Consider the following 12,377-nt stretch of genomic DNA (forward strand, 5'->3'; position numbering starts at 1 on the left):
ATTGGGATTTTGATAATTAACTCCCTAAGGGGCAGATTTATCAAAGGTCGAAGTGAAAATTCGAATTAAAAATAGTTTGAATTTTGAGCACATTTTTGTATACTTCCACTAGGGAATGATCCAAATTTGAAAATTCAAATTTGAAAAAAATTTAAAAATTTGAATTTCGAAATTTATCATGTACTGTGTCTTTACAAATTTTAATTCAACCATTCGCCATATTCAACCTGCCAAATTCCTGTTTTAGCCTATGGGGGACCTCCTAAAACCTATTTGGAGTCAATTGGTGGACTTTGAAAAATCTACGTTTTTTTGGGGAAAAATTTTGAATCGTATGATTCAAATGCACTATTACTTTGATTCGTATGATTCTAATTCGATCAAAAACTGACCTATTTGATCAAAAACTGACCGATTCAGCCAAAAAAACTTCGATTTAATTTTTGAATTTGAATTTCAACGTTTTTCAAATTCAAAATTTGACCCTTGATAAATCTGCCCCTTAGTGTAGTGCAGAGTGGACGTTGACCCTAGTTCCTGGGTAAATAGTGGACTGAAGTTTCTAGTCCCAAAAGTCTGTCTGTAATACAATGATATAGTGCCTTGTATCCAAGAACACATTAAAGCAATTGATATTTACATAAGCTTTCCACTTTTTTTTTTTTTTTTACAGAGGTCCATTTACTCCCTGGTAGTCCGTGCTACAGACAATGGTCGACCAGCTCATTTTAATGAAGTGCCAGCACGAGTCTACTTGTCTGATGTGAATGACAATCCTCCTGTGTTCTCACAGTCCAGCTACAGCTTAGTCATTCAGGTACAGAGAGCTTGTTCATGTGTATTTTAGAGAATTTATTATAGAGTTCTCTGCCCAGCAACATAACCATATTCCATAAGCTGGGAAAGGTTGAACCTGGAAAATATTTTAATTTATAAGCGAAGGCAATGATACCCAAGTGCCTATAGCTACTTTGTTGCTATTAATGTATATTTTATAGTTATTTAGGAAGAAGGATAGAGATGCCCCTTAATTCTGCAGCCTTTAAACAATTATCAAATGAATTGTTTGAAATAAATTTTAAAAAATTAATTAATTAGCCACCAATCAATTCTATCAATTAATTATGCTCTCCAAATCAATTAGTGCTGAGTTCATTAATTACTTTTATTCCATAACTGTTTGCTGTGCTTATTTGCACCTTAAAAAACTTAATTGCCACGTGTATATAAGTAAAAAGTACTTTTATTTAAGTTGGATAAAACAATTATTGTGAATTGCAAAATTCCCCTCTTATAAAGTGGTGTGCCACGAATTTCATTTGATTAAAAAACAAATCATCTAAATAAACAAAGGGGGTTATTAACTAAACTCCAAATGCAAAAATCACGAAAAATTCATGATTTTTTTAAAATAAAATCAGACTTTTAAAAAATCACAAATTTGTCGGAATTTATGAAGCCCCGTGGATGGAAAAGTCAGAATAAGAAAATCCGGCATCTCAGACCTGTGGAGGTTGCATATAAGTCAATGGGAGAAGTCCCAATAATTTTTTGATGTACGCTGGATTTCTTGCAATTGTTTTTGGAGTTTTCAGGCAAAAATCTGAGTTTTCGGGTGAAAAATCCCAAAAAATCTGATGAAAATTCAGAAAAATTTGTGAAAGCCCCGTGGATGGAAAAGTCAGAATAAGAAAATCCGGCATCTCAGACCTGTGGAGGTTGCATATAAATCAATGGGAGAAGTCCCAATAATTTTTTGATTTACGCTGGATTTCTTGCAATTGTTTTTGGAGTTTTCAGGCAAAAATCTGAGTTTTCGGGTGAAAAATCCCAAAAAATCTGATGAAAATTCAGAAAAATTTGTGAAAATCAGATTTCCCGCAAAGTAAATTTTTTGGAAAATGTAATAATAAATAAGCACAAATAAGCTGAGCGGATTTGATCTGCGTTTGTATCAGAAAATATTGAGATAAATTCGTGTTATTTCCTTATTTCCCCAAGAAGGATTCCATAGATTCAACGCAACTAAGTGCTATTAGGATTAATAAATCAATTGGAATTAATTAACTCAATACTGAAATTTATGTATAGCAGCGAGAAAAAGGAAATTCATAGATGGTGGTGTTGTCCCCAAAGAACTATCTGTATTTTGACAAACTCTGGGACACCATAAATTTGGAGAAGGAAACTGTGGTCTCAAAGTATCTTCCCTATCTGAATTGGAGAAACTGACTTCCCTATAAAACCACAAATCCAAGCACTCTTGGAATCAAAAAGAGAGAGTGGAGAAGAAACAACAAATTTTCAGGCTTAAATTATTTCACCGCTAGTGATGGGCGAATCAGATTTCCATGTTTCACAGACAAAAATCAAAAGTGTTGCGCGTCAACATTATTCAGACGCCCATTGACTTTAACGCCGGCATCAGAATTCATGTTTTGCGAATTTTTCGCTGTTTTGCGAATTACGTAGGATATGGGGCAATTTCGCCCAGCACTAATCACCACCATGAGAATAAAAATGCTGCTAAAATCAAAACCGTTAGGCATATAAAGTATTTCAGTCTATAGCCGACACGCGATTCGCTTCTTTTTTTTTTTTTTAATCGCATATTTTGCTGAATATGCGAATGATATTACTTGTTAGTGTCATAAGTATATCGTAGTAATGAGTGTTTTGCTTGAATTCTCTCATTGGTTCTTTTACACAGGACGGTGCCTCTATCGGCACCACATTGGTGAAACTTAGTGCGACGGATAATGATTCTCCCAAGAATGGACCTCCCTTCCATTTCCGGATCATAGGAGGAAACGAGGGCAATGTGTTTAAAATGAGTCCTGATGGTGTCTTGTCTACGATTGCTGTTCCAAATAGAGTAACCAAAGAGAAGTATCTCTTGGAGATCCAGGTAAATGATTACACAATTAATATTTATTATATATATACACATACATTAGAAGGTCAAATGGAATTGATGATCAAGGTCCTTTTTTTAAATCTGGAAACACATTTCATGGTTCACTAATAAACGTTTTTGTGAATTTTTTTTTTGGTTTCCAGGCAACAGACAATGGAATCCCACACCTTTCCTCCAGCACCTTCATCAGCATCCAAGTTGTTGATCAAAGCCGTTACTCTCCTGTGGTCCTACCCTTGGAGATATTAATAACCACCAGCGAGCAAGTTTTCCATGGCAGTGTTCTGGGCAAGCTACACGCCACAGATCAAGACCCACATGATACTCTTGTGTACAGCTTGGCTGCAGAAGAAATTAGGAAGGGCCAGTTTTCTGTAGGACATGCTGATGGAAAAATTATGGCTCTTGAAAGTCTTCACCAAGGACATTACAATTTGAATGTCACGGTCAGCGATGGCACCTTTTCCACCTCAGCTCCAGTCCATATCTATGTGTGGTGCTTTAGCAAGGAGGACCTGAAATTATCTCTGGTTCTGCGCTTCAAGGACGTATCCCCCGAAGAGTTTATCGGAGACCACTGGCGCAGTTTGCAGAGGTTTATTGGGAACTTGCTTAAAGTAGACCGACAGCAAATTCAGATGGCCAGCCTCCAGAAAGATGAAGAGGCATCCTATGTGGACCTTCTAATGTTGGCTGGAGTGGGCCAAAGCTCTGCCACCAATCCACTCATTCTTGCTGAAAAACTTTCTAGGTCCGCTCACGATTTAAGTCAGTCACTTGGTTTACAAGTTGAAAAAATGTTTCATCTGCCCTGCCAAGATCTTCAGTGCCAAAACCGTACCTGCCAAGAGTCGATACACCTGGATCCCACAGTGTTATCATCTTACAGCACTGCCAGGCTCAGTGTTATAACACCCAGACACACTCTGCAACAAGCCTGCACTTGTAATGGTACACACTCTTTCATTTTATATTTTAAATATATATATATATATATATATATATAGTGAATAAAGTACCCCTATTGTAAAAGGATATTAAGGGGCAGATTTACTAAGGTTCGAGTGAATTTTTGAATGAAAAAAAGTTCGAATTTCGAAGTAATTTTTTGGATACTTCGACCATCGAATAGAATACTACGACTTCGAATTTACTTCGACTTTGATTCGAAGTAAAAATCGTTTGAATATTCGACCATTCGATAATCGAAGTACTGTCTCTTTAAAAAAACTTCGACTTCAATACTTAAAATGAAACCTGCCGAATTGCTATGTTAGCCTATGGGGACCTTCTACAAACTTTTTCTAAGTCTTTACACATCGAATAAAAATCCTTCGATCGCACGCTAAAATCATTCGAAACGAAAGATTTTTATTCGATCGTAGGATTGCCAAATTCGGTGAAAAAACTTTGAATTAGATATTTTTTTGTACTTTGAAATTCGACTTCGAAATTCGACCCTTGATAAATATGCCCCTATATGCCCTACATAAAAGCACAAGGCCGGAGGTTACTTATAATATCCTCATATTTTCCAACAAGGGGTATTTAATTATTATAATACACAAAAATTACATCACTACTCACCGTTTATAAGGATATAATTTACAGGATATTCATAGTTCTTGTGTATTATATATATATATATATATATATATATATATATATATATATATATATATATATATATACTGTATATACATACACACACACACACATAATTTTTAAGAGCTCTTGATTGGGTGCTGGGATGTCCATATGCACTGTATAATAGAAAGTCTTACATTCAGATGCAAAACAGGCCATCTTACTTAAAGGGATACTGTCATGGGAAAATATATATATATTTTTAAAACGCATCAGTTAATAGTGTTGCTCCATCAGACTTCTGCGCTGAAATCCGTTATTTCAAAAGACCAAATAGATATTTTTATATTTAATTTTGAAATATGACATGGGACTAGACATATTGTCAGTTTCCCAGGTGCCCCCAGTCATGTGACTTGTGCTCTGGTAAACTTCAGTCTTTACTGCTGAACTGCAAGTTGGAGTGATATCACTCCCCTCCCTTCTCCCCGAGCAGCCTATCAGCAGAACAATGGGAAGGTAACCAGATAGCAGCTCCCTAACACAAGATACCAGCTGCCTGGTAGATCTAAGAAAAGCAATCAATAGTAAAAATCCATGTTGCACTGTGACTCCTTCAGTTACATTGAGTAGGAGAAAGAACAGCCTGCCAGAAAGCAGTTCCATCCTGAAGTGCTGGCTCTTTCTGAAAGCACATGACCAGGCAAAATGACCTGAGATGCACCTACACACCATTATTACAACTAAAAAAATACACTTGTTGAGTTAGGAATGAAATGTTACATGGTAGAGTGAATTATTTGCAGTGCAAAGAGTGTAATTTAGAAATAAAAACTGCACCATAAAACTCATGACAGAAGACCCTACATTGACCTTGTATTTCAACTTGTGCTAAGGTTTCATGGTGCTTCACACAAATGTTCTCTTTGTCCTACTAACAGGCCCAGCAGTGATGTTTGACAGGAGCAGTTTCGTGCAACACATCATTGAGATTGGCTGGAACTGGAAGATTGAATTTCGTCTTAAAACGCAACAGTCCGACTCTGTTCTAGTTTTCGCGAATGGATCAGCTACATTTGAGCTAAAGGTAAGAACCAAATAAATTGAATATTATATAAATACATGTCAAAACATCATCTCTGGGCACAATATGTACTTTATAGTGGTGGGCGAAAAATACCCAAACGGCGCCGCGTACGTTTTTGGCACCGGTGTCTTTTTTTTATTTATGCCGGCGGGCTTTTTTTTGACCGTGAATTTTTGCTGTAGTTTTGCGAATTTATTCGCCTGAGGCGAATCGCGGGAATTCGCAGAGAATATGCGCATGCCGAATAAATTCGCCCATCACTAGTACTGTATACTCAGGCATGAGTTCAGGCATGAGGGCTAAGGAGAGGCACATGGAAAGGAATAACTGACACTTGGGGGCAGATGTATTAAGGGTCGAATATCGAGGGTTAATTAACCCTCGATATTCGACTGGGGAATGAAAATCCTTCGACTTCGAATATCGAAGTCAAGGATTTTGTGCAAATAGTTCGATCGAACGATCGAAGGAATCATCGTTCGATCGAACTATGAAAATCCTTCGAATCGAACGATTCAAAGGATTTTAATCCAACGATCGAAGGATTATCCTTCGACCAAAAAAAGATAGCCAAGCCTATGGAGACCTTCCCCATAGGCTAACATTGACTTTGGTAGCTTTTAGGTGGCGAACTAGGGGGTCGAAGTTTTTTCTTAAAGAGACAGTACTTCGACTATCGAATGGTCGAATAGTCGAACGATTTTTAGTTTGAATCCTTCGATTCGAAGTTGAAGTCGTAGTCGAAGGTCAAAGTAAGTATTTTTTCTTCTATTCCTTCACTCGAACTTAATGAATGGGCCCCTTGATCTTAAGATGTGGCAGAAAGAGAGAATCATTGTCCCAGGGCCCCAAGGTTTTGCAGCAAAGACGAGTACATAGGATTTGAGTATGAATTAAGGGAGTTGGGATAAGCCTTTACTCTTATACTCATAACCAGACCACTGTTTTAGTATTGTAAACCATTACTAATTTATGTGTGCACATCATTTTTCTTAGTATTTGATGCCTAGGGCAACTGAAACTCTCTTTTCCCACGTAAATATATTGCAGGTTACAGTGTATAAATTAGCCACGTCAAACCAATAAATCACATCACATAGAAGAAGGGGAGTCTGACAACTTTCTCTAATCCTTTAATGGGACTAAACACTCAGGGATAATTGTGTTCAATGTCAACCAAGATCTCCATAAACTGCAACACAGGCAACCACCAACCTTCTTTGCATGACGGGGTCTCTACTACACTGTGGATTGTTAAGCTTTTGCTTTATTTCAATACCGCCAAAGAGTGGTAATTCTGACAATGAAAGATAGATCTGACAGCGTACATTTTTTTGTATGTTGGTTATTTCTAAAAGAGCAAATCAAATGTCCAGGTTGGCAGGCGATGGACATACTTGTCAGTAGTAATGCTGGTATTGAATTGGATGTTAGTTCTTGTTGGATGTTAGTTTCAGCTTGGTACACTTATTAAATTATGAATTTGTGTCTAGAAATTGAAGTCGGTCATACGCCTAAAGAATGACTCCTGGTGGGGTCTCTAAGATCTTTGCCTCAAAGGATAAGTAAACATAAAAATAAGTGTTAAAACATCGCCACCTGCTGGTCAGTTTCTGACCAGTCTGACCACCAAGTAGTCAAGGAAGTTGTCAGGAGAAAGAAAGAGGCTGCTCCGATGTTCTTCTGCTTGAAAGATTTGAGGAAGGTTTCTAATTGTTTTCCTAAGCAGAAGAACATCAGAGCAGCCTCTTTCTTTCTCCTGACAACTTCCTTGACTACTTGGTGGTCAGACGGGTCAGAAGCTGTCCAGCAGGTGGCGCTGTTGGAACAAAATTCATTCATATTAACAGCACATGTATCCCTTAATATCTTGGAATAAAAAGAAAATAAATAATGAATGTAAATGACAAAAGTGCTTTAGTAGCACGCTCATCAATTTTATATTCACTTATTTTAAAGGTTTACTTATCCTTTAAGTCCTGTTGAGTGCTTTGCTATTTTTAAAGATATGCATAAATACATCCATATGGGCAGCTTTAGGAAGTGAAGTTTCCTGATTGAAGGGGTCTTAACCTTTATTTAACAGCTCCCAGCGCTGGGTCCACTGGAAGGTGCAATATGGCAACATCTTAAGAATTTCAGGTGGGAAATTCCTGCCTTATCATTTTATCAGCTTTAATCATTTAAGGGCCTGGCAGAAACAGCTTCCAATTTCTCCTATACGAGCCAGGCGTCATAAAACATAATGATACGTCCATGTAATGTAATAAAATGCCGGGCCCCTCCCTGCGCTGCTACTACTTCTGCCAAATTCCTCTTGTAGGAGCCGATGCCAAGTTTGCAGAGCTCATCTATTATCTTTATATTTCTTACCTTACGCTGTAATTCTGGATTCTGCTCTGGTCCCCAGAACTTCACCTGCTGACTTTTTGCAATCCATACAGGTATGGGACCTGTTATCCAGAATGCTCGTAACCTGGAGTTTTACGGGTTACGGATCTTTCTGTAATTTGGATCTTCATTCCTTAAGTCTACTAGAAAATCATATAAACATGAAATAAAGCCAATAGGCTGGTTTTGCTTCCAATAAGGATTAATTAGATCTTAGTTGGGATCAAGTACAAGCGACTGTTTTATTATTACACAGAAAAAGAAAATCATTTTTATAAGATTGGATGATTTGGATAAAATGGAGTCTATGGGAGACGGCCTTTCTATCATTCGGAGTTTAATGGATAACGGGTTTCCGGATAACGGATCCCATACCTGTATAAATATTGATATGAACTAGTTCATAAGTACATATTTGAAATGACTTCTGTTATTTTTAGCTAGTACAGTCGGTATTCTTGTGCAATGCCGGCTGAGCGACCTCTTTTTGAATGAAGGAAAATGTAAGCAACTTTCCAGTATACATTCATTTCAGTGTAGGTGGCCATAGACATAGAGATCCGCTCGTTTGGCGATGTCGACAAACGAGTGGATCTCTCCCCAATATGCCCACATTGACGTGGGCGATATCGGGCTGATCCGATTGTGGGCCCTAGGGCCCAACGATCTGATCATAATGATTTTTCAACCTGCCCAATCGAGATTTGGTCAACTTTCGGCCAGATATCGATCAGGGAAGCCGTCGGATGACCCTGCACTCAGGCCAATACACTGCCGACTCGGTCTGTCCGCAGCTTTTTATATTTTCTTTTTATTCCAAGATATTAAGGGATACATGTGCTGTTAATATGAATGCATTTTGTTCCAAAAGCGCCACCTGCTGGTCAGTTTCCCACCAGTCTGACCACCAAGTAGTCAAGGAAGTTGTCAGGAGAAAGAAAGAGGCTGCTCTGATGTTCTTCTGCTGAGGAAAGATTTGAGAAAGGTTTATAATTGTTTTCCTAAGCAGAAGAACATCAGAGCAGCCTCTTTCTTTCTCCTGACAACTTCCTTGACTACTTGGTGGTCAGACTGGTCAGAAACCGACCAGCAGGTGGCGCTGTTGGAACAAAATTCATTCATATTAACAGCACATGTATCCCTTAATATCTTGGAATAAAAAGAAAATAAATAATGAATGTAAATGACAAAAGTGCTTAGAATAGCACTCTCGTTAATTTTACATTCACTTATTCTAAAGGTTGACTTATCCTTTAAGTTTGTAAATTGGATTTTATGGAAGCAACGCCTGCCCCTTGCTATTTGCTGCACTGTTTGTTCTGACTATTAAACCAATACAACAGAAGCTAGCGGATTAATTATTTAATGATGTATTTACATTTTTTTTTTAATTCAGTGTATTTTATTTAATTCTGTTAATCAGTAATATCATTTTTGTCTTCTGAGGCAAAGAAGGGGTTAAGCTCCTGTCCTTAAAGAGCACCATTGTTTTTCAGACTGTATGAGGTTCCTATGGGTCTGTAAGTCACGGTGCATTTAGGAAGCTGTGCTCTTTTGCACATGAAGGATCAGCAGACTCTGGAGCAGGGTTTATTGCCCTGAGGTTCTCCAGCATGTGAAGTTGAGACTTGTCCCTTTATTGAATGTAGTACATTTCAAGGTGGAACAGCATTTTTTCTCTCTGCTTTTCAAAGTAAAAGCATTCCAAAAATGTTTTGTTTAAAAAGTATTTATTTAAATTTACCCTCCCTTATTGTTCACTGCTGCACAAGTTTCTCTTGGAAGTAGTTTGTCATTCCTGCTGCACTAAACTACAATTGCCAGTGTTATAAAAATATACTTTGTAGTTTAAGAACATCTGGAAGGCTCATCTTTATTTTCCATTACTAACAATGGCAAACAGGCTACCATGCAACTAACGACAATAAAGGATCAGTAACATCAATTTTTAAAACAAAAAAAATCGTTAAATTTATTAAGAAATAACTTACCGAAACTCCGCTTGTGCTCCTCTTCAGAAAAGGCGACACGGCGACGATCGATCTTGCGGTACGCAATTTCTTCTCCCTGGCTATCTCCTATAAGGAAGGCAGGGAGGAGAAATCGAGCGTCGCACAATGGATCTCTGGATCACCTTTTCTGAAGAGAAGAGCGCCAGTGGAGTTTTTTCTTAATAAAGACTTAATCAAATTTGTCTTTGTGTTTTTCTTTCGTTCTATACTAACGAATTTTGTTTTTTAAAAACAAAAATTTATGTTATTGTTCCGTTAATAAACTTTATGCAGTGTAGAATGATGGACAGTTGCCCTTTGCCTGTTTACATTTATAAAGCTGGGCAAGAATTGTTATTTAAAGGAGAAATTAACCCCACACTAATAAAAACCCTTACCCCGAACCCTCCATAGTCCCGTCTCCCAGCTCCCCTCCCCGCATTAGATGATAACACCTATAAGTGCCCCTAATCCTTTAATCGCCTATAGGTGCAGAGTAAGGGTAGGACAATCCCTTGATCGGACGCGACACGACTGTCGGATGCAGGCGCAGCGTCTCATCTGACAGTTGTGTCACATCTGATCAACGCTGCAACTTAATCTGACATTTCTATCTCTTACCTTATTTCCGTTGCGTGCGAATTGTCACATGCCTTTTGTCGCAGTGCCGAAAACGTCCGTGTAGTCCTACCCTGAGTGCAGCGGAGTTCATGGGCGCCACTTCTGGCTCTTTGGATTTCTTGGGGAAGTGAACGCCATATTTGCACATGCTCAGTTGGAGCAGTTTTCCGGATCGTAGTAAAAGTGACCAAAATTGCCAGGGGAAGAGGACCCGAAGAAATCCAAAGAGCCGGGAGATCATCGCCGTGTTGCCTTTTCTGAAAAGGAGCGCAAGGGAAGTTTCGGTGAGTTATTTAAAATAAATAAAGGCGATTTTAAAGTTTAATTAGTCTTGGCTTTTTTTTTTCGTGGTACAGGTATAGGATCCCGTATCCGGAAACCCGATATCCAGAAAGCTCCGAATTACGGAATGGCTGTCTCCCATAGACTCCATTTTTATCCAAATAGTCCAAATTTTTAAAAATGATTTTTTTTTTCTCCGTAATAATAAAACAGTAGCTTGTACTTGATCCCAACTACGATACGATTAATCCTTATTGGAAACACAACCAGCCTATTGGGTTTATTTAATGTTTAGATTAATTTCTAGTAGACTTAAGGCATGAAGACCGAAATTACGGAAAGATCCATTATCCGGAAAACCCCAGGTCCCGAGCATTCTGGATAACAGGTCCCATACCTGTATACTAATGAATTTAAAAAAAAATTTGATGTTACTGGTCCTTTAATGCAATACTGCTGAACACAGTGTCCATGCCGGTCGCTGTGCTCAATTACAGTGAGATCAAACTGCAGGGCACTTGTCCTGCACTTTGTTAAATGACCCCTATGTGAAATAAGGCAAGGTTCAAACTGCAGGCTCACATAGCAATATCTTTTTAGGAGTTCATGCCAGTAAAGCAGAGGGAAACCAAATATACAGCCAGCTTTCAATATCTAAATCCAAATTGAAAACTTCAAATAAATGTATGCTGTCCCTTTAAATTATGAGAGTGGGAATTACAATACTGGCATCTTGTTTCATCCGATGTAAATGCGGAACAAGCAGCAGCGACAACACCATCTGTTAATTCCCATTACGGTTGTACCTGAACATGGCAGCCCCCATTCATACGCATTAATGCACATCTGCAGAGACGGTATGTGCCCTCATCAATCATGCCTGGAGGAAAAATAAATTAAACTCTGTTATAAAAACCTTTCACTGTGAGAATCTACAGATTGACATTATTCACGTACTGTAACAAGTATGTTGTAAGGGGAGTTTTAAAACGTCAACTAAAAGGCCTTGTTAAAGGAACAGTAACGAAAAATAAATTAAATTGTTTTAAAGTAATAAAATTAAAATGCAGTGTTGCCCTGCACTGGTAAAACTGCTGTGTTTGCTTCTGAAACACTACTATAGTTTATATAAACAAGATGCTGTGTAGCCATGGGGACAGCCATTCAAGCACAGGATACACAGTAGATAACAGATAAGTACTACTATAGTTTATATAAACAAGCTGCTGTGTAGCCATGGGGGCAGCCATTCAAGCACAGGATACACAGTAGATAACAGATAAGTACTACTATAGTTTATATAAACAATCTGCTGTGTAGCCATGGGGGCAGCCATTCAAGCACAGGATACACAGTAGATAACAGATAAGTACTACCATAGTTTATATAAACAAGCTGCTGTGTAGCCATGGGGGCAGCCATTCAAGCACAGGATACACAGTAGATAACAGATAAGTACTACTATAGTTTATATAAACAAGCTGCTGTGTAGCCATGGGGG

General features: G+C 38.2%; 1 protein-coding gene across 1 annotated transcript in view; it reads left to right on the plus strand.

Moving 5' to 3' along the window:
* fat2.S (FAT atypical cadherin 2 S homeolog) overlaps nt 1-12,377 on the plus strand; it is a 96,259-nt gene that overhangs the window by 72,280 nt on the left and 11,602 nt on the right. The window contains exons 17-20 of the mRNA XM_018254858.2: nt 674-817; nt 2,711-2,908; nt 3,061-3,868; nt 5,446-5,591. Coding sequence (XP_018110347.1) covers nt 674-817; nt 2,711-2,908; nt 3,061-3,868; nt 5,446-5,591 — 1,296 coding nt within the window. The remainder of the gene's footprint in view (nt 1-673; nt 818-2,710; nt 2,909-3,060; nt 3,869-5,445; nt 5,592-12,377) is intronic.

This window comes from Xenopus laevis, chromosome 3S (genome assembly GCF_017654675.1).
Source record: "Xenopus laevis strain J_2021 chromosome 3S, Xenopus_laevis_v10.1, whole genome shotgun sequence".
NCBI classification, from domain to species: Eukaryota; Metazoa; Chordata; class Amphibia; order Anura; family Pipidae; genus Xenopus; species Xenopus laevis.